This window comes from Podarcis liolepis (assembly GCF_965112155.1).
Source record: "Podarcis liolepis genome assembly, chromosome: 1".
Classification (NCBI taxonomy): domain Eukaryota; kingdom Metazoa; phylum Chordata; class Lepidosauria; order Squamata; family Lacertidae; genus Podarcis; species Podarcis liolepis.
Genome location: NC_139554.1, coordinates 66779717 through 66804953, shown reverse-complemented (window position 1 = coordinate 66804953; position 25237 = coordinate 66779717). Strand labels below are relative to the sequence as shown.

Sequence of the window (25237 nt, the reverse complement as noted above, 5' to 3'; positions counted from 1 at the left end):
GTATTTTGTGTGTTTATCTTGTGCTTTTATGCTGTGAACTGCCCTGAGATCTATGGATGAAGGGCAGCATACTACTACTACTGCTGCTGCTGCTGCTGCTACTGATGCTGCTGCTACTACTACTACTAGATTAGGCTGAGAGATAGTGACTGGCCCTAACTTGCCAGGTTAATTCCATTGCTGAGTGTGGATTTTAACCCTGGATTCCCAAGTCATCATCCATTATGCTAACCACTTTACTACACTGGTTCTCCAGCTGTTCTATATTCCTTTATTTCTGTGCAACTGAAGGCTTGCACAACATCTTGCACAACATCCATGCATAAATATAGCAGAACTAGCAACTGTGTTTTATTGAAAATGTGCTCCTAGGATGAGATATTTAACCAAACAAGCTAGTAATAAGTTCAAGTGGATTCAATCACATTAGGTTCCCTAGTAAATTAATTTGGGTTGTGGTGTCAACACAGAGTGTTATTTTGCTCTCAAATCTATTAAAGAAAAGAAGGAAAGAAATCAGATGCAGATAGCCTTGGAAACAGCTGTAATTAAACTGGACTTCTAAATAATCAGCTAAGCTGGTAAAGGACTTTGTGTGATGACCAGCCAGGGGGTCTGCATTTATTGTTCTTTTTAATGTATAGGCTGATCTCTTGAGACAGTCAAACTCAGTATTTAGCAGGCTTTTGTTTTAAACCCACAGTCCCTTGAGAACTGAAAAGGAATCATGCTTGGTTAAATGTGGGAAAATTTAGTAATGCCTGGTTAAAAGCTTTACAGCTGGATTAATGAGTAACCTACACTTTAATTATACTGCTACTGCTCTCCCACTGTGTTTTAGCTTCTTCTTTGCTACTATAAAGTTCTCCACGCTCTTTAACTTAGTCACTTACAGCCTGAAAATGCCAGTGTCCTCGGGCGATCTGCTGTTACTTATGCTTGGGACAGTGTATCTTAGAGAAGGAAGCTCTGCACCAGTGTCTAATCAGCAAGGTATGGCTATGATTTCGTGCTTGTCTTTAAATGTTTTCTAACAGCATAGATCCATATTACCGCATGATTAATAGATGTTATCTTCGCTCGGAGTGCCCCCAGCCTGGTTTATTTCGAGGGAGATTAGACGCTGGCTGTTTAATGAGCATTCATTCTGATCCGTTTGTGTGGAGGTTTGATAACACTTGCATCGACGCAATTTCATTTCGCATTTTCCAGTGCGTTTCCCCCTGGCTTTCCTTACTGCAGAAAGTTCAGTCTTTTGAGGAAGTGGGTTTGTTGTGCAAGACTTTCCAAACCATTATAAGTGTGAAACCTGAATTGGCCTGTGTGATTGAATCCCACTCAAAAATAGCAGCAATCTAGAACCCCCCCCCCTTTTTTTAGTTCTCAGTTTCATCCCAGCTGCAGCTCTTCTGCATGGGGTGGAGTGATTTCCCTCCCCTAGTCCAAATTGCCTTGCCTAAGGAGCGGATTCAAATGCCCTGTGACAGCAGCTACATGCATAGTGTAATGCAAGCAAGCCATTGCATGTATAAGTGGTGTCCAAACTTTTTTCAAAGGCCAGATTTAATGAAGTGAAGGGCCGTGAGGGCCAACCAAAGTTGTTAATCTTTTCTTTAGGATTGAAGTTGTTGAGCTTTTTAAAGGGTTGAAGTTGTTGAGGGTTTTTTTTTTTAGGATTTTACCCCAGGAAATGAACTGCCACAGACTTTGGACATGCCCGTATTGTATATGAATCAACTTTATAATTTTTCAGAAGAGTTGCCATGTGGAATTCATGCATCAAAACAATGAAATCACTTGTTTCTTCTTAAAGAATAACAAATGTATTGTAGTTACAGATAGGTAGCCGTGTTGGTCTGCCATAGTCAAAACAAAAAAATTCCTTCTAGTAGCACCTTAAAGACCAACTAAGTTAGTTCTTGGTATGAGCTTTCGTGTGCAAGCACACTTCTTCAGATACACTGAAGTATTGTATCAGATACACTAAATGTATTGTAGTGCATATTTCCTTTATGATCCTGGAGATAGGCTATTCGTGAAACTTTGTATGACAGCAATGAATACCGGTATATTTTTCTGAACTTTACTTATTCATATATCAGTTTTGATGTTTATGTGATAGATAGAAGCCATAGAGGCAAACAAAAGTGCTGCTGGATCTTTGATAAAGCCAAATCTGTTATAACTTCACAGTGGTTTCTAGCTATAGCAAACCTTTCCGGAGAGTGATATTTCACTTCCATTTCAATTCTGTGAAGATATTTCACTTCTATTTGGCATGAGAATGTAACTTGTTAACCACTGTGTATATTTCCAAAATAAGCTATGACAAACACACCCCAAAGCCTGGGCTCTCTTTTTCCATCTGAAATCCCAATAACACCATTTCTATAGAGGTCTGTGCATAGATGTTGTTATGTTTGTTAAACATATACATATATATTGAGCTATTTTTCTTTGCGAAGGTCAACCAGCAGAATGAAAACACAAAGTTTGAGTGCACTTCTCAAATTTAGAGTGTTGATTGTTTTTGCTAGTTACTTGAGTTTTACTCACTGCATTCATAGTGACTTGCAGTGCAAGCCTTCTCTACTCAGAAGTAAGTTATACTGAGTTCAGTAGGATTACTCTGACATACATAGATGAAGGATAACAGCCTAAGATTAGAAATAATACAGATTATTAGATATTAATGGGAAAACTTCAGTTAGTACCATCTGGAAGTGAAAAGTTATTTGGCATCTTATGCCAAAAACTGGAGAATGACATCCAGATGTCGTGCCCTCCCCCTCGCTTTTCTGCACCCTTGTTCTTATGCCTTTCAGATTCCAAGTGTGGGCAGAAGGTGGAAGCAAATTCATGGCATCTTTATAGCTATCTCTCTCGGATTGTTGGCGGGACCCAGGTGCAACAAGGTTCTCACCCATGGCAGGTGAGCATATCCCCCCCAGTTACAGTTTTAGTCCAAGATCTAAGGTCTCCAGCTCAGCAGTCCTCCACCTGATGCCCTCTGGATGGCCCAGACTACATCTCCCATCATCCCTGCCCATTAGCCATGCTGACTAGTGCTCACGGGAGCTGTAGCCCCAAACACCTAGAAGTCAGTAGACTTTTGTGGAAGGCTGGCCTAGCTTATCATGGAAGTGAGGGGCAGGACGGACCCAAAAAACAGGGTATTGCTTGAAGGTGGCAAGAATCACCATTCTCTCTTGGTTGCTGGAAAACGGTTGTGATTCATATATTGCCTACAAAGTCACTTGTTGTTTGCTGCCCAGAACTCCCTTTGGGAAGAAGGGCAAGATATAAATTTAATAAAAAAATAAATAATATGAAGCCCTATTGGAAGATACACTGAGAATACAACCCTAAGCATGTCTACTCAGAAGTAAGACCCATTGAGCTCACACCCAAGTAAACAAGGTCTAGGATTGTAACCTTAATTTTCAGTGAAAGGAAGTCTGTAAGAGTATATGATCTACTATTTAAACAGATCTTTCAGATAAAAAATCAGTGGTAAAAGAAGTGTTTCTTTTTAATGAGTGCCCTGTAATATTAGAATTTTGCAGATATACAAGTAGAACATAGGGGGAGACACAGCTTAAGTATTTAAACAGATGATAGCCAAGACTGCCTCCCCACATCAGATCTCCAGAAAGAAGCAAAAGCCCCAAAGGCCCTGATCTTTTCTAGCTTCTATGTATGTGTCTTGTAATCTAATTGTCCCAGAATGCTTCTTTTGTTTTCTGTTCTCAACTAGCTTGCTGCCTCCTCCTAGCTAGAGAGGGGACTGAGAATGAGTCATCTTCTGCTTCACCAAGCCTCCTTGGACCATTTATCTGAAGTTTCCTAAAATAAATAAGAACCCCACATGCCTGGCAACTTTGACACAGGCTTCTATGGGAATCTCCAGCAGTACTTCTGGTTCCAATATTCCACATAATACTTATTTTGTCTCCTTTCCCCTTCCCCTCATTCTTTCTGCTACAGGGAACGACTAAGCATGAAGGTTAACATGTAAATGTAGACATTCACTGAAACATAGGGAGAGAGGGAAGGAGAAAAATACTAAGGTGGCAGGATTATTTTAGTACTGTCTACTTATCACTTCTTTGCATGTGAATGTTTGCATTACAAGACAGATACTGAGAAGCTCTGAAAAGTAAGAGTTCTATAGGAGAATGTGATAGTTAGCATTCACTTCTGCTACATATCCCTAGTAGTTTGGTGTGTATGTCCGCGTGCATACACCCCCCCCCACTATTTTCAGACATTAGCAAAATTCATTCAGGATTGTAAACATTCAAATGTGAATGCCAACAATCACCATGTTGGGACATGCACGGCACCTCTTCTGTTTTCTGTCTTGCTTTTGCAGATGCAATAAGAAAAGGTTTGCATTTTCTAATCTGACATGCTCTCTTTATGGCACAGGTTTCCTTGAAACGAAATAATCGTCATTTCTGTGGAGGAACCCTTGTTTCCTCTCAGTGGATAATCACAGCTGCTCACTGCGTTGTAAGCAGGTACAGATAGAGAATTCCATTCTTTTGTAAGCAGGTGCAGATGGGGAATTTCACTTGAAGGCCAAAAATTCCAGGTTGTTGTTTTGTTATATATTTTTCATAGCTTTTAAAAAATGTGCACTGCACCTGAAAGCAGCTACTGAAGGGCAGTATATAAAGTCATAAAATAAATATAAATGCATAAATGAAATATTTAGGGTTTGGTGCTATGTGATGCTATTTCTGTATTTTGTTTGGCTTTGTTTCAAAAGATGAAAATCAGTTCCACCCCCTTTTTTATAATGGTTTTCTACCACTATGCAGACACCTGCTTGGTTCACTGACCGTAACTGCTGGAGAGCATGATTTGCGCCAGAAAGAGCAGGAAGAGCAAACCCTACATGTAAAATCAATCACCAGACACCCAAAATTTAATGTGAAGAAACCAATGGATTATGACATTGCCCTTCTGAGAATGAACGGTCACTTTAAATATGGTAATCTTGTCTACAATTACCTGCCTGTTATAAACATTATTTGTAATACTCAAGGGAAAATAATTTATTATCACAAAGCATAGGTGAATCACAAATTTCATTGCCAGAACTGGTGCCTTTCCATTGCTTTATTCAGGAGAACTCCCAGGACCAAATTGATGGGGATATTGTGGACTGTGTAGATTAATTTGTTTCTCAAGGCGAGTGTAGTGTGATTGATTTGCCATATGACCAGCTTTACAACTCAACCACTCTCAGCATGCCAGCTGGGTCATGTGACTTGGTCATGAATCAAGCTGTGGCCATGGCCAAATCGGCTGCCAAGAAAAATGTGGCAAATAAAGAAAGTACTGGCATGCCCACCAAGTAATTTCTCACAATCTCTCTCTAGTGTGCTGAACTGAGAGTACAGGAAGCAAAGAGGAGAGAGATCTTGCAAAGCAGGTGTCTCCCCACCCCCCAAAGAACCTTGTTGGATCAAACCGCTGAATCTGACATCCTGTTTCTCACAGTGGACAAGCAAATGCTTCTGGGAAGCCCACAAGCAGAGCTGGAAGACAATAATCATAATGTCACCATGTAAAGCCATGCACTTAAAAGGACTAGCAGGAGGCTGTTTCCCCACTCCGTCCCCATACAATACAATTCAGACAAACACAAACGGTAATAAAAAAAATATTGAGGTCTTTAAAAAACGACAGCAGCTGGTACAGCGATCTTCGCAAGGGGGCAGTTTCACAGATGTAGGGCTCCCACTGAGGAAATCCTATTTCTGGTACCGGCTAGTCTGCAATTGTCTTAATGCCTCAGCAGGCAGTCCTTCAAATAGCCTGGTCTCTCAATCTGACTAATCTCTTTGCACCCCTGGGTACATTTGGGAATTTGAGAAATTGTAAAGGATAACACCACAAAATTTCTGACGTGTGGAATGTGGTTAGCACACTGAGATTGTCTTTTGGGGGAGATCCTAGCTACATAGCGGGTCCCACATAATACAGTTAAATTAGAGTTGCAATACATCCACAGTTTCCCAGACATAGCCAAGATTCAACTGTTGGAAACAGCGCCCAGGCGGTTAAATGTCTGGGGAGATCTGGACGAGTGGCAACCCATGTCGGAAGTGTAGATTTTGGTGAATTTCCTTAAAAATAGCTCAAAAACTTCATATTTTTTGTTTTGCAAAAAAAGCAGATCAGAAGGTCGGTGGTTCAAATCCCCGCAATGGGGTGAGCTCCCGTTGCTCAGTCCCAGCTCCTGCCAACCTAGCAGTTTGAAAGCACGACAAAAAATGCAAGTAGATAAATAGGTACCGCTCTGGCAGGAAGGTAAACAGTGCTTCCATGCACTGCTCTGGTTTCGGTGTTCCATTGCACCAGAAGCAGCTTAGTCATGCTGGTCACATGACCCGGAAAAACTGTCTGCGGACAAACGCCAGCTCCCTCAGCTTGTAAAGTGAGATGAGCGCCGCAACCCCACAGTCGTCTGTGATTGGACCTGACTGTCAGGGGTCCTTTACCATTACCTTTTTATTTCTAAATATGATTGCTCTGCATATCCCATCTCCCCTTCTCTGTCTCTCTCACTGGGATGAACAAGACACCCTCTCCTTTGATAGCTGTGTAGATAATGTCCCTTGCTTGGCCTGGATGTGAGTGTGTTTTAGTAACTTCTGACTTTTGGGTGATTAGAGTGCAGCCTACTGTACAAAGTTTTCTCGTCCTTGCTCTGAAAGATTAGCGAGGCAGGACTTAGCTTTGCAGAAGCCATGCTGATCTTTCTTCAGCAAGACTTGACCTTCTATGTCCTTGATAATTGTGTTTTTTTCACCCATTTATCCGGTGGATTCAGAGCATAGCTCCCACTGTGCAGACTGCAAGGGCTGCAAAGGTCTAGTGACTACTGTTTGTGTCCTGAATCCCTGGAGAGAGCACCACCAGTCACTGTAGACAATATTAAAACTTTAAAGTGCATTTGAAACACATTCTTTCCCTCAAATAATTCTGGGCATTCACAGAGTTGCAATTCCCAACAGCACTAGACTAATGACAGTGCCCAGAATTCTTGGCTAGGGGGCAGGAAATGCACTATGAATGTGCTTTAAAGTCATACACAGCCAGAAGCTAGATAAACCAGTGGAATAATGTGGTATAAGGCAATTTTCTAAGCAAAGTGGGGTCACATCATGGGGAAATGACTTACACACTGCTGTATGGGACTGGGACTTGAGAGATATGGGGATCTTGCAGTAATCTTTATGGTCCTATAGAACCGTATTTCTTTGTGGCTTGTTTATGGATGAGAGAAAGAAGGGGCTTGTATTCAGGTTTTTCTGAGTTACATACATTTGAGAAGCACACAAAACCAAAAAGTTTAACAGTTTGTGTGATGTTGCTTTTCATTTGGAGGTGAAAAGAGTTGGGACTTAAATTAACATGATTCTAATATGTCACACATTAATATTCCAATATGCCACTGTGTTCATGGCAGGTTCAACAGTTGGGCCGGTATGTCTTCCTGAACCCAATGAAACGTTCGATCCAGGATATATATGTGTCACTTCTGGCTGGGGTCGCCTAAGAGAAAGTAAGCCTAAGCTATTATTTTTGGAAGCATGGCCATATCAAAGCAGCTGTGTAAATTTTTTTGATGTGAGTTGATGTTTTGTGATTCATCCCTTTGCAACACAATCCCCAACTAGTTAAGACTTCCTATATGCTGAAACAAAGGTACAATAATAAATGAGAAGGGGGGCGGGGAGTGGTTTTGAAGCCGTTACAGCAGAGAAGAAAGAAGCAATGACAAACTGAAGAGGCTCAAGAAAGGTGACCCGTCTCACAATTAAGGAGCTTTGGGCAAACATTTCTTCTTCCAGTGTACAATTTCAACTCCAAATTGATGTCATTATTCAAGCTTCTTAGTGAGCAAATACTGGATACTGCTGTAAAGAGATATTCAAAAGCCTGTTCTTATTTTTGTTTTGTTTAAAATGTCTTAACGAAGGAAGGACATCACTATATCCTCCCCCCCCGCAATGTCCAATGACCTCACACTGAATATTCCAAAATTCGCCTTGGCTCTACTTCTTGTAGTGTCACTTGCCGTATTTTTCTGTGGCAGCCACATTGAATGAATGGCTGAAAAAATTATTATCTCCCTTGCTGTAATGTACTGTTCCTCCACCAACACCATTCGCTGTCTGGCTTGGGCATTTTGTGGAAAGGATCAAATCTTGGTTACAAAGCACCTTGTCATGCAGAAGGTCTTCCAAGTTCTAGCCCTGGCACCACCAGTTAACAGAAATAAAAGGTGGGGCAATAGGTGATGGGGAAAACCTTTGTCTGAGGTCCTGGAGAGCTGCTATCAGAAAAATGGGCCAATAGTGTAACTTGCTATAAAACTGTTTCTTACGGTGTGCTTGTTTTCTAGATGGTATCCTCCCTGAAGTCCTGCATGAAGTGGAGTTGCCCATCCTAGACCACAGTGAATGTTCTAGAGCATTGTCAACTTTAAAGAAACCTGTTCAGGGTGACACTCTAATGTGTGCTGGGTTTCCAGATGGTGGAAAGGATGCCTGCCAGGTTGGTAAAATGAAGAGCCTTTTCTTCCCATCTACCTGCCTGCCTTTCCATCTTGTGATGGGGCGGGGGAACTTTCCAGCAGGAAGAACAGAGCAAAGAGATGGAGCTCATACTTTTCATGCAGAAGATCCTAAGTTCCACTCTCGACACCCACTGTTAGACTCCTTTTCATGAAGCAGCAGTCCATCACAAGCACTTCAGGCCCAAAATATTTTGCTGCCCGAAGCAAAACTCAAATGGTGTCCCATCCCACTGGTACAGCCAATGCTATGAAAACATCTGTAGCATTCAGACATAATAATAATAATAATAAATTTTATTTATATCCCGCCCTCCCCAGCCGAAGCCGGGCTCAGGGCAGCTAACAACAATATATAAATTCTTGCCTTCCTCTGTTCCTGTTCCCCATCCTCATAGTAAAGGTAAAGGGACCCCTGACCATTAGGTCCAGTCGTGGCCGACTCTGGGGTTGCGGCGCTCATCTCGCTTTATTGGCCGAGAGAGCCAGCGTACAGCCATGTGGCCAGCATGACTAAGCTGCTTCTGGCGAACCAGAGCAGCACACGGAAACGCCGTTTACCTTCCAGCCAAAATGGTACCTATTTATCTACTTGCACTTTGACGTGCTTTTGAACTGCTAGGTTGGCAGGAGCAGGGACTGAGCAACGGGAGCTCACCCCGTTGCAGGGATTCGAACCGCCAACCTTCTGATCGGCAAGTCCTAGGCTCTGTGCTTTAACCCACAGTGCCACCCATGTCCCCCCCATCCTCATAGCTTTGCCTTAAACAGATCACTTCAAACTGCCACATGGCAGGGGCAGTCCTGTCCATTGGACAACTGCAGGGTGTACTTTTGAAGGATCGCTTAAAATACTTGCATGCAGTGCTTTATATATGTCTCATTTCATCTGTTTCTTTTCCCTGCAGGGTGACTCTGGGGGATCTCTGGTGTGCATGCGTGAACATGGTTCTTGGACCCTGGTTGGGGTGACCTCATGGGGCTATGGGTGTGCTCGCGGCTGGATGCAAAACCTAAGAAAAAAGTATAACAGAAGAGGAACACCAGGAGTTTTTACAGACCTTACCAAGGTGCTCCCTTGGATTCAGCAACATATCAACACCGGTAGTCAATATTAATCACCTTCTGCCTAATTCACATATTAAGGCGTGTATCCAGCAAAGTTTTTCCATTTGCACAAGGATTATCACTTCTGTAGTGGAAGCCCCTTTCCTTCTCCTCTTCCTGCATCTCCCTGAAATCTACTGCAGAAGGTTAGAGAAAGCCCCAGGACCATTTGGGGGAGGGGGGAGGAGAGGGAATGGAAGTTCCATTGCACAAATGGAAGTCCTTTTGTGAACAGGATTAATTTGTTGGCAACAACCCTAAATCTTATCTTCAACGCTGCCAACCCAACAGAAAAACATAACCTGTTGGGGTGGTATGGAGAAGTTGATTCTTCTGTAAAACTAATAATTGCAGTTTTGACTGGGTTGTATGGCAGATAATACTGTCCCTTATGTTTTTATATATGCTGGAAGCTGCCCAGAGTGACTGGGGCAACCCTATCAGATGGGCAGGGTACAAATAATAAAATTATTACAAATTATTATTATCAGTTTGATTTCAGCAGCTTTACCGTCATGACAGCTGCTGTGAGTTCCAATTAGAAGTGTTCCAGTACAGTTGTTGATGAATATATTGCCTTAGGACTGGCTTCCTCAAACTTGGTCCTCCAGATGTTTTTGGTCTACAGCTCCCATGATCCCTAGCTAGCAGGACCAGTTGTCAGGGATGATGGGAGTTGTAGTCTCAAAACATCTGGAGGGCTGTGTTTGAGGAAACCTGCTTAGGACATCCTTGTTATATGGAGTCAGGCCCAAAGGGAGCAATAGATGTTTGGTTGTTACAAATTCATTATTATGTTTCTGATTTGCCATAACATTAATAGTTCTTCACTAGGATATTTCTCTTTTCCTTTTTAATTAGATATCAGAATGAAAAGCTCTACAGGTGAGTATAATGTGCTGGAAAACGCCTTCCTGAACTAAGTATGTACTGGCAGAGTCCAAGATTTCTTGTGTATGATTAAAAAGTATGGATTAGAAATGATTATTTTCGTAATGCTTAGTTTTGTCTGTCTTTGCACTGCATATCTGTTAGACCAATAAATCTTGATATCTTCATATCCACATCACAGCATCATGCAGTGTGCAAGATGGCAAACTCCCTGGCAATGAAGGACAGCTTGTTTTCCCTGATCATCCTAAGCATTTTTACCAGGACAACCAGTGAGTAGCTGAAGTCCCTTTTCAGAAACTGTACCTGGTCTCATGCACCTGTGCTTTATTGATTGCCAACTAGAATTCAGTCCTTGTGCATCAATCCAGGTTGTGCGTTTGGACTCTGCTCGTCCCAGAAGGAATGCATATACTGCTGAATTTTACCCGCTTTGATGTGGAATCTGATATGTACTGTGACTATGATGCCTTGTCAGTGATTTCTAAGGACAACAGGCTCCTTGGTGAGTGTCTTCTTCGAAATATATAAGGCACCAGACTGCACTTTTCCCCAAATGAAAAGCAGGCGGTTCTTGTATAGTTGAAAAGTTGGATATGATATCAAAATTTGGTGCCAGCACATGCCGTACTGAAGTGAACACATGATGTGCATTAATGACCTGTCCAAACAGGAATTTCACCTATGGGGACTTCGTGGCATGGACACAGGGACGCGGACTTATAAAAAATATTGGGGGGGCCCGGGAAAGCTCATGAATAATAAATAAGCTCATGAATATGCAAATAAAGTGGCGCCGCCTCCTCGTGAGCGAATAGGGGAGAGCGTGCTGCGCCTATTAATCAGCTCCAAAGGAAATTGGGTGGAGCTTTTGCTCGGGAGGGAGGGCAGGAGGCATGCAGCCCGACCCTCCCTGTGCATTTTGGGCTGGGGGAGGGGCGGCGGTGGCGCTCTGCTGGAGGGGCGCCGGAGATTGTTGGGGGGGCGGAGCCCCCCCAAACGAATTTTTGAGGGGGCTCGGGCCCCCTCAAGCCCCATGGAGTCGGCGCCTATGCATGGACACAAAAATCACCCCTATTTTCCTCTGAAGTCTTGGCTACCATAGTAGTGCTTTGCTTCCCAGTATGCCTGACACTGAGTGAGGCCACCCATGCCCAACAGCCTAGGGGAGGGTACGAATGTAGAGGAGTTGCTCTTTGCTTTCCCTCATTGATGTTGGAGGGCCCTTACCCACATTGTCTGAACTCACTTTCATGTTGACAAATGTTACAGTTGAAAATGGTGCGTGGCCAGCTGAGCAGAGAATAAGAAGACAGGAAAGAGTTATCCACCTCTCTCATCCGCCTTGCTTAAGATGGCCCGATCCTGACCTTGCTTTTCCTTTCTGAAGGGATTTTGGAATTTCATGTGTAATGATGCTCCAGACACTTAGACAGAGCTGAGTATTCAGAGGTGTTTTCGGGGGCAGAAGCTTTGCTGCTAAGATGCCCACAATGAACACAACTGAAATCTGGATACAAATGCTAGGTTGAGCCTGACATATATTGAAGCATTTTGGGGTTGACTCTTCTCCTTCTGGATCTTATATAACCACCAGGTTACACATTCTTGTTGTAAATTAGTGGTGTGCGGTGACATTTTTTTGAAGGGGAACAGTTAGGGCCAGAGGTGCCAGCTTGCAAAGGTGACAGGGGGTGGGGGGATATTGCGTGTGGGATGCCCCAACATCCTGACATTGTGCAAGCACTGTGATTCCCTCCCTAACCTGGGCAGAAGCATCCCAGGCTTTGGGAAGGAGGTGCCAGTGCTCTGATAATATCCTGGAGCTCTCCTGCCTTCTTCCCCAAGCTGGGTGGGCTTTGGGAAGATGGCAGAGGCAGACTCTTGAACTCGTCAGAGCATTGCACCTCTCTCCCTAAGCCAGACAGAAGCTTCCTGGATTTTAGGAAGGAGGCCCCAGGGGAACATTTAGGGGACTAGTCTCTCTAGTCCACTGATCACACATCACTGGCTCAAATACTATGGTCCTAAGCATACCTACTCAGAAGCAGGTTCTTCTCACATTAGTAGAACCACTCAGGTAAATATTAGCAAAATTACATTGATAAAATTAACGTCTTTCAGGGAAATTCTGTGGCAAGGAGCCCCCGTTGCCGATTTTGGTTGGTTCCAATAGCCTAACGCTAAAATTTGTATCTGATAACAAAGAACATGGATCTGGGTTCTCTATGATATACCAAACTATTGAGCCAGATTCTCTTCAAGGTAAGTTTCAATACTTTCTAATAATATATGAGAGGCCAAGGAGGCTTCACAATATATATGGATTACAGGCACTAGATCTGTTACTTTATTAATTGCGATACTTTTTTTATACCTTACCAGTCCTTACATGGGAGTGCTCTAGGGAGATTCTATGATTTGTAGCTTTAGCAGTCATTGGTCGAGATGCAATTAGAACACAGGCTTACCATACAGAAGGGTTTGATGGTGAAGAACTGAGCAGTTACACAATTATTAATATAAGTGGACTGCATGAGTCCTTTACAGACTTACCTCTGAAGACCTCTGGAGGAAAAAATGACTCTATAACAGGCACATCCAACAGGTAGATCGTGATCTACTGGTAGATCACTGAACTTCTTTGATAGATCACTGGCTCCCCCCAAAGAAGCTCAACAAGTTTGGCTCCCCTAAAGAAAGCTCAACATTTATTGCCCTGCACCCCAAAACCCGGGGCTTTCCTCTTCCCTAAAAGCAGCTCAACAACTTTGACCTGAACCCCTAAAAAAGGGGGTAGATCACTGCCAGTCTTTAACTCTGTGAGTAGATTGCAGTCTGTTGGGAGTTGGCCACCCTTGCTCCATAAGAATCAAGGGCAAACACAACACAACCATCTACCCATTCTTCAAATACCCATATCTAGAAAGTTTCCTTATTACAAAATTGACTCTTGGAAGTCCATTGAAGCAATCCTTTAATAATAAATAAAACAACCACTACCTTATATTTTACTACAGTGGTACCTCGGGTTATATACGCTTCAGGTTACAGACACTTCAGGTTACAGACTCTGCTAACCCAGAAATAGTACCTTGGGTTAAGAACTTTGCTTCAGGATAAGAACAGAAATTGTGCAGCAGCGGCAGCGGGAGGCCCCATTAGCTAAAGTGGTGCTTCAGGTTAAGAACAGTTTCAGGTTAAGAACGGACCTCTGGAACGAATTAAGTACTTAACCCGAGGTATTACTGTATAAGTAAAATGAGCACACAAAAGCTTCCAGTGGTTTATAGTTTGCCAAGGGGCTAATTAAATTGTCTCACTTTACTTTTGCCTCACTGTCTTTCTAGACTCTGGCTGTGGATCTATTGCCATACTTTTTGAGGAAGGAACAGTACAAAGCATGCACTACCCCGAGGCTTACAATAATCTGGCAGATTGTCAATGGATTGTTCAAGCTCCAGAAAACCACGTGGTCAAGGTACAAGGCAGGGCTGATTTACTGATATCAGCACAAAGGGTTTCCTCTGAACACCCTAAGTTTGATTCCAACCTTCACAAGCAATGTAACATTTCGCTCATGAAGCTGCCTTATTTTGGTGCTGTTTTATTATTAGTTAACATATAATATCTTGCATTGGGATATCATTTAAATGCAAGTGGGTAGTATTCAACTAGGTTTTACTCAGGGTAAAACTTCATTAACATGACGAAGGCAGATCCATCAATTCCAATAGACCTCCTCTAAGCAAATCTTAGTTGAATACCACTGTGTGTGGATTTCTTTCTTTCTTTCTTTCTTTCCTTCTTTCCTTCTTTCCTTCTTTCTTTTTTTCTTTTCTTTTCTTTTCTTTTCTTTTCTTTTCTTTTCTTTTCTTTTCTTTCTTGTTTCAGTGTCTTTTGAACCTGTCTGTCTTCAAACTCATTCATACATTTTGGGTGTACTTCTATGTGACACTGACACTTTTGCTATATTCATGTAATATAGGGGTTTAGGTTGTATGTGATGCTGTCTCCTCTGTTTACATTCTTGTGGTAAATCAATAATTCATTCCCAAATATGAATTTCAGACACTAGAAAATGAAGTATACTCTTTTTCTTCTGGCAGCAACCATCTCCAGCCATCTTTCATCACATTCATCACAAGTATTAATGTCTTATCTGTTAATACTCCCCAGTATTCACGTTATATCTGTAGGTCTTATTGGAGGCCTCCAGTGACTACAATGACGTTTGGCCTTGGGGCCCCAGAGGTTGCTACCCACATTTTGATACATGCAAGCACTGTAGACTGCAGTCAAGCGTAAACTGTGGATCTGCTTTGATTTGTAAATTATAATAAATGATAATGTTTGCATTTGGGGGTGTGCAGAGAATTCCTATGCATGTTTATTCTGAAGTAAGCCTCCATGTGCATCTGAAGTGTGTGCTCCATGTGCACATTTATTCCAGCCTTTATTGCAGCATTAATCTATGCCTTGTTTAAATAGTATTTTCTTACTTGCCATAGGCAGGGCAGCAATTTAGTTTCCTTAGTAACACTGCTGAATGATCTATGGCCAATAAGAAAAATATCTGAAACTAAACCTTTGTGTTTGATAAACTTCAGGTTCTTTTGCTGTTGGTTTTTTTTTAAGCTCACATATGAAAATTTTGAATTGGAGGAAAATGAAGGCTGCACTTATGACTCAGTGACAGTGTATGAAAATGTTGCAAAGGATAATGAAATAGGTTTGTTTTTTATACTTATTTCTAATGCTGCGCACTAAATGAGATTTGATTCCATTGCCAGGATCCCTTTCTTCCCAGTTGGGTTTCAGTACCCAAAATAAGTTCAGTTGGGGAGAAAGTAGTGGGTGGTGTGGCAACGCTGCAAGAAATGGATTCATTTCACTACACACCATGTACACACTTGGTTCTTAGAACTGGCCTCCATCCCTACTTCAAGTGAGTGAGTCTTCTTCAAGTGATTGTGGTAGGCTGCACTTTTAAACAAGGGGATCAGTTGCCATCACATGTAGTCACACTGTTTTTCACTATTTAGCTAATCTTGCATTACACACACACACACACACACACACACACGCATAATTACAACTCACAGAGAAACCTCTAGTCAGCATCTGAAACTGTCCATTATACTTTTTCATTCTACAAATTCCTTTACTTTATATCAAGGGAATAGTAGCAACACTGAGCAAGCATTTTAGTGCAAGCATTTCTGCTTAATAGACAGAGCACTTTTCCCCTCCTCCCCTGCCTCTCCTTCTGTTATGGGGGTTCTCCCAACCCCCCTGAGCAGATTTGTGGAGGATGCAGGGGAGAAGTCCTGTTTCACTAGTGGAACTCACTGCACTGACTTTCAACAGTGCATCAGTTTAATGGGATCTGACCCAATGTTGATATAAAGAGTTTGTCAGCACAGAGGATGCCAATTTTTTTACGACACCCAATGGATTTAACATTTTGTATGCAGAGATGCAGGGAAGTTGTTTCTGTTCTGCTGTGAACCTTGCCACTTACCTTCTTTAGCTCGATCCTGTGGATTTGCTGTCCCAGCACCAGTTGTGAGTTCCTCTAGTACCATGCTGGTCAAGTTTCATTCAGATGAGACAGAGACGTTTGGTGGATTCAAAGCCAGATTTTTGTTCATCTCTGTTGCAGGTAATGGAAAATGGAGGATTATTCTAGCCCTAGAAGAAAGTTGATTTGAGGAATTCTGACAATGATTCTCCCCTCTTTCTTTTTGAAACTAGATCTAAACATATCAAATCTGAGCAGTGAAGTAATGCTTCCAGAGGAAATAAGTGATGCCTCGAATGAAACTGACATTCCTGGTAAATCATCTTCTGTGAAGGTATCCTTTGGTAGGAGAAGGGAAAGGGCAAAATGAATGTAGAGAGGAGTCCAGGGTTTGGTTTGTAGATATTCTATATAGATATTCTATAGGTATTCTAGATATTCTATAAATTATACATAGACACCAAGTTTGGCTGGAAAAATGTGTTTTCCTAATAAGGCAAATCCAAAATATATTGCAGACTTCACTGCCTCCATTGCCTCCTCTACTAGCCATCCAGTGGAGTTCCTCCAAATGGTTCAGAGGTTCCTGGCGCCTGAAGGAGTTTCCTTGGAGCCCTCTGTGGCCCACTGTTCATAAGACATTTTGAGGGTAAAGTTGTATGACTCTGTAGAGATATTGATCCTTTAGTTCACGCAAAACAAGTGTGAATCTTGATCATGCTCAATTCTGGATCATGGTAAACAAAACCTAGCCAGCAGGACATCCTTGGGCAGCTTCAGGGCATGGTGAAAGGGGTAGCACTTGAAATAGTCACTGGCTGATTTCTAATACACCGATTCTTGGGAAGGTGACTGAGAAGGTTGTGGCAGAACAGCTGCAGGCATTCTTGGATGAAACAAGTTGCCCTGACCAATTTCAGTCTGGTTGGCCTGGTTTAGAGGTCAAATCAGCCTAGCTTGTCCGGATAAATGACCTCCACTGGGAGAAAAACAAGGAGAGTCTAATTATTTTGCTTCATCTCAGTGTGGCTTGTGATACCATTGGCCATGGTGTCCTCTCAGACCAGCTCTGTGAAACTGGTGCCAGGGTAGTTTATCGTAGTTCTGGTCCTACCTGCAGGGTCGGTTCCATAGAGTCACCCTGGGGCATTTATGCTATGGGATGCTGCAGGACCCTATCTTATCGCAGTGTTAGTTAGCATCTGTATGAAGACACCTGGAAGGATCACTGGGGGGATATGATGCAAAGTATTATTAGTATGCTGATGATGCATCACTCTGTCTCTCCATAATGTCTGAACTTGGAGTGGTCATGCAGGCTCTGGACCAGTATCTGACCACAGCTGTGGGCTGGATGAGGGCCAGTGAACTGAGTTTAACTCCTGGCAAAACAGGTGGCCTTGGTGGCTAAGGGTCCCTTTTGCCAGCTTTGGTTGGTTAGGCAGCTGCAGCTGTTCCTGGACTGAGATGGCTTGGCCACTGTGACCTTGGATTACTGCAGGATGCTCTGTTCTGGGATTCCCTTTGACTTAACCTAGAAGCTGCTTCTGTCTCAGAATGCAGTACCTAAATTGCTGATTGGGGTACCCCACTGACACCATGTAATGCTTCTACTAAAGGAGATGCACTGGCTGCCAATATGCTACCGGGAACCATTCACATTTTGCTTCGATCATTTAAAACCCTAAAAAACTTGGCACCACCATAAAGTCTTGTCCGCTGTATCCCTACCTGGCAACTGCGCTCCTCAGATGGAGCACTGCTGAGAATACCACATGCCCCAGAGATGCACTTACCCTGAACTAGAAATTGGGCTTTTAGTGTTGCAGCTCCAGCTCTCTGGAATCAATTACCAGCTGAAATCAGACAGGCACCTCGTGTGATGACGTTTAGGTGCCTAAGGAAGACATTTTGGTTTAGGAAGGCTTTCCCCGAGGTGCATCCCAATCATTTTATGGAAGATCAGTTTTATATCTGATGAACTTGTTCTGTTTTTCAAATTTGTATGGATAGTCTGACTGTTTTAGAGCTGAAATAAAACTAAAACTTTTTTTTAAAAAAATGTCCAGTAGCACCTTATAGACCAACTAAGTTTGTTCTGGTATAAGCTTTCATGTGCATGCACACTTCTTCAGATACATGCACATGAAAGCTTATACCAGAACAAACTTAGTTGGTCTATAAGGTGCTACTGGACAATTTTTTATTTCGACTACGTTAGACCAACACAGCTACCTACCTGTTTTAGAGCTGGTTTAACTGATTTTATTGTTCTTGGGATGTGTGATCCTGTGTTTAATTCTGTTTTTACTGAGTACATTGATGGATTTATTTTGCAAAGTGGTCTGTAAATTCAACAGTTGTTGCTGTTACTATGTTAGTGTAAGACATGAGTAGGCAAACTAAGGCCTGGGGGCTGGATCTGGCCCAACTGCCTTCTAAATCCAGCCCGTGATCTGAGAATCAGCGTGTTTTTACATGGGTAGAATGTGTCCTTTTATTTAAAATGCATCGCTGGGTTATTCGTGGGGCATAGGAATTCGTTCATTTCCCCCCCTTCAAAATATAGTCTGGCCTCCCACAAGGTCTAAGGGACAATGGACCAGCCCCCTGCTGAAAAAGTTTGCTGACTCCCGGGCTAAGCAGGCTGCTAAGGTCAGCAAATATAAACTTGCCTGGGATAGCTGCTCCTTCCCACCAGTAGTGGCTCCTGGAACCAAAAGAGAGAGAGAGAGATGAATAGGCTCCCTCCTCCATCATCACCATGCTGTGGCTGGTGGTTGTCCTGGCCAATGAACTGCTTCATTAGCCACCACTGAAATGCCATCCTATCATTTGTCTGCAAGTCCTACTAAATCCAGTGAGACATTCATATTAAATAGAAGTTGCCTCTGTAGAATCAGCCAAATGTGGGCAGCTTTTTCCTTCCGCCCCCTTTTAAAAAAACTATTTTTATTAAAGATTTTCTTGGTTTACAAAAGTACGTTCATTGTGTCTTTTTCAGGTTGTAAAGTCTTTTCTACAGATCTTGTACATTTGAGTGTTGTATACAGTATAAAGTTGGGGAAGAAAAGAAGGGAGAGAGGAGGAGTGGTGAGACTTATATGTGGGCAGCCTTATTCCGTAATAGGCACAAGTTGTTGGTTGTTGTTTTCTCCAGTGTGCAAAAGCTTTTCCTCTTTTCTCTGTTGCCAGCTGACATTTGTGGAGTAGCATCCAACCAGCCCAGGTTTCTTTTCAGTCGGATAGTTGGAGGCGAAGAAGCTGTACCATATTCTTGGCCTTGGCAGGCAAGCATACAAATTTTGGGAGAAAACATCTGTGGAGGGGCAGTTCTTACAAGCACATGGGTGGTGACTGCTGCTCACTGTTTCAAAGGGATGTAAGTACTATGTTATGCTTTAACAACAATAGTTCACAGCGCCTGAACAGTTTGGAAAGCACATTAACAAATGCATTATTTAGAGTGTCATCCTATGGATGTGTACTTATGACTACATATTGATAAGTGTGTATAACATCCTTCGCCAGCCTGCTGAAGATTTAGACTACTGTGCTGGCTGGGGTGATGGGAGTAATCCATCTGGAAGCCATTAGCTGAAGACTGGTATATAGGATTGCATGCTTAGAGTGCAATTCTGTGCATGTCTATGCAGAAGATGCCCTGCTTGAAAACAGAGGCTGCTGCCTCCTATGGATTTTTTTAAAAAATATGTCACTATCTCCCATAACATGAACTCCCAACCCCCATTTCCCACCATACTAGAAGAATTCAAAGAAGGTAACACCCCAGAAGTTCTGAAGACCAGTCATCACACTCAGAGTAACTAGGGATAGCATGCATGTAAATGAAAACGTGTGTAGGTTTGGTGAGCTCTTGGCAGACTATGTACCAAATTGCAAGAGGCAGAAGGATTTATATTCCTCTGGTACCCACAAAAAATGTGGGTATCTACTCAGAAGAAAGTCCCACTTTGTTTAGACTTCAGCACAAATCAAATTTGTTCCTATTCTGTGTGTATTTGGAATCCCTGTGTGGATGGGAGTAACATATTATCATGCTTGAATGAAAATGTGTGGTACAGACTGTTGGAAGAAACTTCCGGGTTTGTTTTAACCAATTACATTCTCTGCAAAGGGAAAAATACAGAGATTTTTGGAGTGTGGTTGCTGGAGCTCATGACATTGGAGAACAAGAGCATAATAGTCAGGTTAGTACAAGTCATTCTGTATTTATGGAAGGAACATGTCCTTATCCTGCAACATGCACAAAGAATTCTACCCCCTCCCCCAAGACTGTGGGAGCAAAACGAAAAAGAGTTTTACATGAAGTGTATTTTCAAATACATCTGTCTATCTGTCTATCTATCTATCTATCTATCTATCTATCTATCATCTATCTATCTTTATCTATCAATCTATCATCTATCTATCTATCTATCTATCATCTATCTATCTATCTATCTATCTATCTATCTATCTATCTATCATCTATCATCTATCATCTATCATCTATCATCTATCATCTATCATCTATCATCTATCTATCTATCTATCTATCTATCTATCTATCTATCTATCTATCATCATCTATCTATCATCATGATGGACTTTATAGTGAAGTAGGTTATTACCAGTGAAGTAGGTAACTACCTGAAATGTGCTTGTAAATATTGTTTTTATTAAGGATTTTCTTGGGTTACAATAGTACAAGCATTGTCTCTACTTTCATATCATAAAGTCCTTTCTAAAACTGGTTTTGTTCAATGTGACACTTTAATGTTGTATACAGTATAAGGTTGGGGGGAAAGGGGGGGGAGAGGAGTAGAGCAGTCTTTGAGCTGCTGACATCTTCCCATGTATCATCCTGCTGTGCTTTTCTATTTCTAGAAAAGATTGGTGAAACAGTACATTCTGCATCCAGATTTTAACACCACAACTACAGATTCAGATATTGCACTGGTGGAACTCACTGAGCCTTTAGAATTCAATCATTATGTTCGTTCTGTGTGTCTGCCTGAGAAAGATGAAAAGCTTGAGGCCTCCAGGGTGTGTGTCATTACAGGTTGGGGCATTCATTATGAAGGTGAGTGCATTTTCCTTTCAGTAAGAATTTTGTGTTCATCTATTAGCCAGAATGATTGCTAGCCATTCCTTTTTCATTAGGGACTGGTGGAGAAGAGGGGTTCATGAGCTGAAAATGTGGACTGCAAAAGAATTAAGTTCATGCAAGCTAAGAGTTGAAAGAGTTGAAAAAATAATGTTCTCTTCACATTTAAGGAGCCTATATCTGAATCTTAGTTTTTGCTGAGTGTGTTCTTTTTAACCCCTCAAGATGGAGAACTTTCAAGAAAACTCCATCAACTTGAAGTTCCTATTTTGGTTTCTGAAGAATGTCAGAAATACTATACGAACCATCCGGGTGGTCTGAACAAGCGGATGTTCTGTGCCGGATTTCCTACTGAAGGAGGAAAGGATGCGTGTACAGTAAGCAGTCAGAGTAAATGCATTCTATTCAACCAGGAATTAACAAGGTCTGTGCAACAATTCTGCAAACACCCAGCAAAACAGGGACCCATAACTTTATTAGAGCCAAGGCAAAGCTTCTTCTGGTTCTTGGGTAGCCATAACTACCAAGTACTAAAACACAGAGTGGAAAATGAAACTAGGGATAGGCAAATTTACCCCATGAGAGGTCTTCTAATTAATTAATGTCATGGTAGAAGCTGAGATGACATATCTGTTTTTCTAAGATCTCCTAAGCATGTTTGATTTTTGCATGTGCAAAGCCATGAGTGAGAAAGCTGTTGAACAAGGACAGTGGATATTAATCAATATCTCATGATTTCTCTTGCTAGTGGCCTCTCCATTTCCACCTCCCATGGTTCCTTCACCTCCCCACTGTTTTTTAAACAATGTTTTGCTGTTATCTTAGTGGCAATGACATTGCCATGCTCTGCTTCATTCTGAGGAAGAGGGCCCTTCTTCAGAGTGAGGCGTGGTGAGGGGTGAGGCAGTCAGGAAAGCATCACTTTGCTGCAGCATCTAGTCTATAACTGCTTGAAGGTCTCATATGAATGTCAGTGGAACTGTTTTGTTGGCAGGAAACCTCATCTGAAATATTATTATTTTTGGTCACAATTCCTTACTCTGCACTAGTGTCTCTTACCATAACCATCCAGAAACAGAGCTCTATAGATTGCTATCTTTCACTCTGTTGAACACCTACTTGCTGTCATAACTGTGTGCTGGCAAATGATAAAAGAATGAGCAGCTTAAGGCTGGCAACAGTGGTGGTTGCAGGAGACAGGCGCTGCATTCATTTCTTTGTTGCTAGCTTCAGCCTACAGTCTGAAGATAAGGACATGAATAGCAATACCCCTTAATATTTAGAAAATGCAGAATGTGTAAACTGAGGTCACACTGATGGCTCTTGAAAGTATCTTTCCTCGTCAACTTACAAATAAGTATACATTAACTTTAAGCTCTATTCATTTTTATTAGGGTGATTCAGGAGGTCCACTGGTTTGTCCATCAGAAGAGTCAAGCTACTACACCCTTAATGGAATAATAAGCTGGGGCCATGGTTGTGGAAGAACTGGCTATCCAGGAGTTTATACGAATGTTGCGTCTTTCACCAATTGGATCGGTCAGCACATATATGGAACCAGTAGGCATCTCTGTTTATTTTAACAACAGCATCCAATCTGGAGGGACGCTTTCTAAGGAGGGATGTCCAGTATGCTTCCACAGGCATGTGGGGCTGTATAGAAGTGTCACAGACCTACTGGCACCCCCTGCATGTGTTAGAGGAGATGGAAGCAGTGCTAATGTAATTGCACACATGCACACACATGAACCTGCTCTGGGAAGAAGTCCTCTGCTTCTTGTCTTTGGGCACAAGAAGGCAACATAAACACATCACACGTGTGTTCACCTCCTCTGGAGAATCACCAGGATACTCAGGGTCTTGTTGAATGAGAGAAACAGAAAGTGGGGAGACAGCATGAAGACGTAGCACTGGATTTAGGGGGCGAGGGGGGTTCCTCTGCACAGGATGCTGAGCAGTGGGAGTGCATCATCACCACCACCACCACCACCATCATACCTATATTTATATGGATGCGCAGAACAGAAGGCAGGAGGGAGGAGGGAGTGAAAATAAGGAATATTTAGGGAGGGGATGCCAAATTTTGTCCTCACTCAGGGTGCCATATTACCAAAGTCCAGCCCTGAAAAATGTCTGGTCTCCTGCTGCAGGAGCAAGTTCTGCTCCTACCACCTTCTCTTGCTCTGCCTACCACACATACTACAGTAAGGCCATGACTGCCCCTCCTTACGTTGGTGAAGACCCTAGCTCTGTCACAAAGGCTTGTTCCACAATAAATTGGCCTTCAGGCTTCCACAATACTCTTGCTTGGTTTTGCTCAAGCGAACCAAATCAGCTGCTGCTTTGCGGTTATTGGTCACCTGAAAGTGTACAGCGGGCAATCAGGTTAAGCAATGACTACGTTATTTCCCATGCCAATGTATTTTATTGCAGTGATACCATGCAGGCTTAATCCATGAATGATCCACCTTGTCAAACACTCTAATTAGAGGTTCATAACCCATGTGAGGCACCTGTCTAAAACCCCCTATGGCCTTTTCCTGTTTGCCTTCCCTCTTCCCATTTCTCTCTTAGTTCTGTATATTAAAATTATTCCTCCATCTCTTCCAATCAACTGTGGCTGCACCAACACCGACCCTAGGCTGGGGTCCCAAGACTATTGAAACTGGAACACAAGTGTGAAGTGCTTTGAACTGCTAGGAACACAACCTCTGGGGTCTTTTTAAATTCATCACAAGTGGTAGTAGCACTTAATTAAAAGCCATTTTTAGAGAGGGCTGTTTCCCCCATAACCAGAGGCAGACCTAGGCTCACTGGCACCCTTGGTAAGTTGCTGTATCAGTACATACACCCCCCACCCCAGTCCCTTGCACTTTTCACAAGGAGATATCTGTGCCTCCAAAGCTGGGGAAGAACAAAAAACTTTGCTTTTTTTGTCACCTTTCACGCTCTGCCAGTGACTTCCTTCATGGCCATCAGGGTCTGCTCCACCTCCTCTCCTCCTCTGCCATTGGTCCATCTGCTTCCCTGCCTCCTTCCACTCACTGCTTTTGCTTCTGTCTTTTTTCCTCTTCCTGCAACTCTTGCTGGCTCTCTCCATCATTCTTTCTTCCCTCCTCTCACACTTCTAATAGCACTGCTCTGCCAAGGTGCCCAGAGAAGCTTGTATCCCTCACCCAGCCACCCAGAGCAGTGGAGGAGCAGCTCAGAGAGCAGGCAGACAGGCAGAAAGGCTCCCAGCCACTCTGAGCCAGAGTGGAGAGGCATAATTTTTGTACCTGCCCTTGGTGGGGGTCGACCTAAATGACCCTAGGTCATTTGCCCACAACAAGTTTGCCACAGCATCGTTATAATTAGATGGCTATGATCTCTTGGCTCTTTTATACTTGGACTTGACTGTCTTGCCTCTTTTGCAGACTCCTCAAGCCAGGAATGAAGATCTTCTATGAATGTGAGCATTTAAATCAACAGCTAAACCATGTGACTTGACAGCTTTGTTCCAGAGTTCATGGACTGCATGTTTCATAATTTGAAGAAGAAGAAGAAGACATAGCCTTCACATGCGTAAAATATATCAGTGCAGCTTTGGACACTTCCATTTATAAATAATGTTGCTGCAATTCTATGCACAGTTTCCTAGGAGTAAGTCCCATTGAACTTACTGGGAGCATGTGAGTTTTCCCCAATGAAATGTTTCACGTGAATATTTTTTTATAATGTAAGGTAACATAAATTATTATTTTTTAAATCTATTAATATGCATTTTTCAATTTATCATGCTATATGACAGTAAGATCACTTTCAGACATCTAGAAGAAGCACGTGTACTTTGTTTCTTTTCTTCATGCTCCACAGTCTTAGTCAAAATAAAGCAGGTTTGCAACCCCCCCCCCCACATGGAAACATCTGTTCTGTCCCCACATTGGGATATTCATTTATTAATAAAGGTTTGATTGGTGTGTGCATATTTAAGTTTCTGTGTGCATTTAGTGATTACTTAGGTAGAAGC

General features: G+C 42.4%; 1 protein-coding gene across 1 annotated transcript; it reads left to right on the top strand.

Moving 5' to 3' along the window:
- Positions 1-788: 788 nt before the first annotated feature.
- OVCH2 (ovochymase 2) lies at positions 789-25191 on the top strand (the record flags this gene model as incomplete). The annotated part of the gene is made up of 21 exons (XM_083476132.1): positions 789-993; positions 2826-2932; positions 4432-4523; positions 4827-4999; positions 7487-7582; positions 8426-8577; positions 9505-9700; positions 10565-10588; positions 10776-10866; positions 10966-11099; positions 12719-12859; positions 13945-14075; positions 15233-15326; positions 16128-16259; positions 16352-16432; positions 19314-19500; positions 20257-20329; positions 21009-21204; positions 21454-21605; positions 22623-22788; positions 24645-25191. 21 exons carry the CDS (start codon positions 789-791, stop codon positions 24662-24664), a joined length of 2643 nt encoding a protein of 880 aa, XP_083332258.1. The 3' UTR covers positions 24665-25191.
- Between the last annotated feature and the right edge of the window lie 46 nt (positions 25192-25237).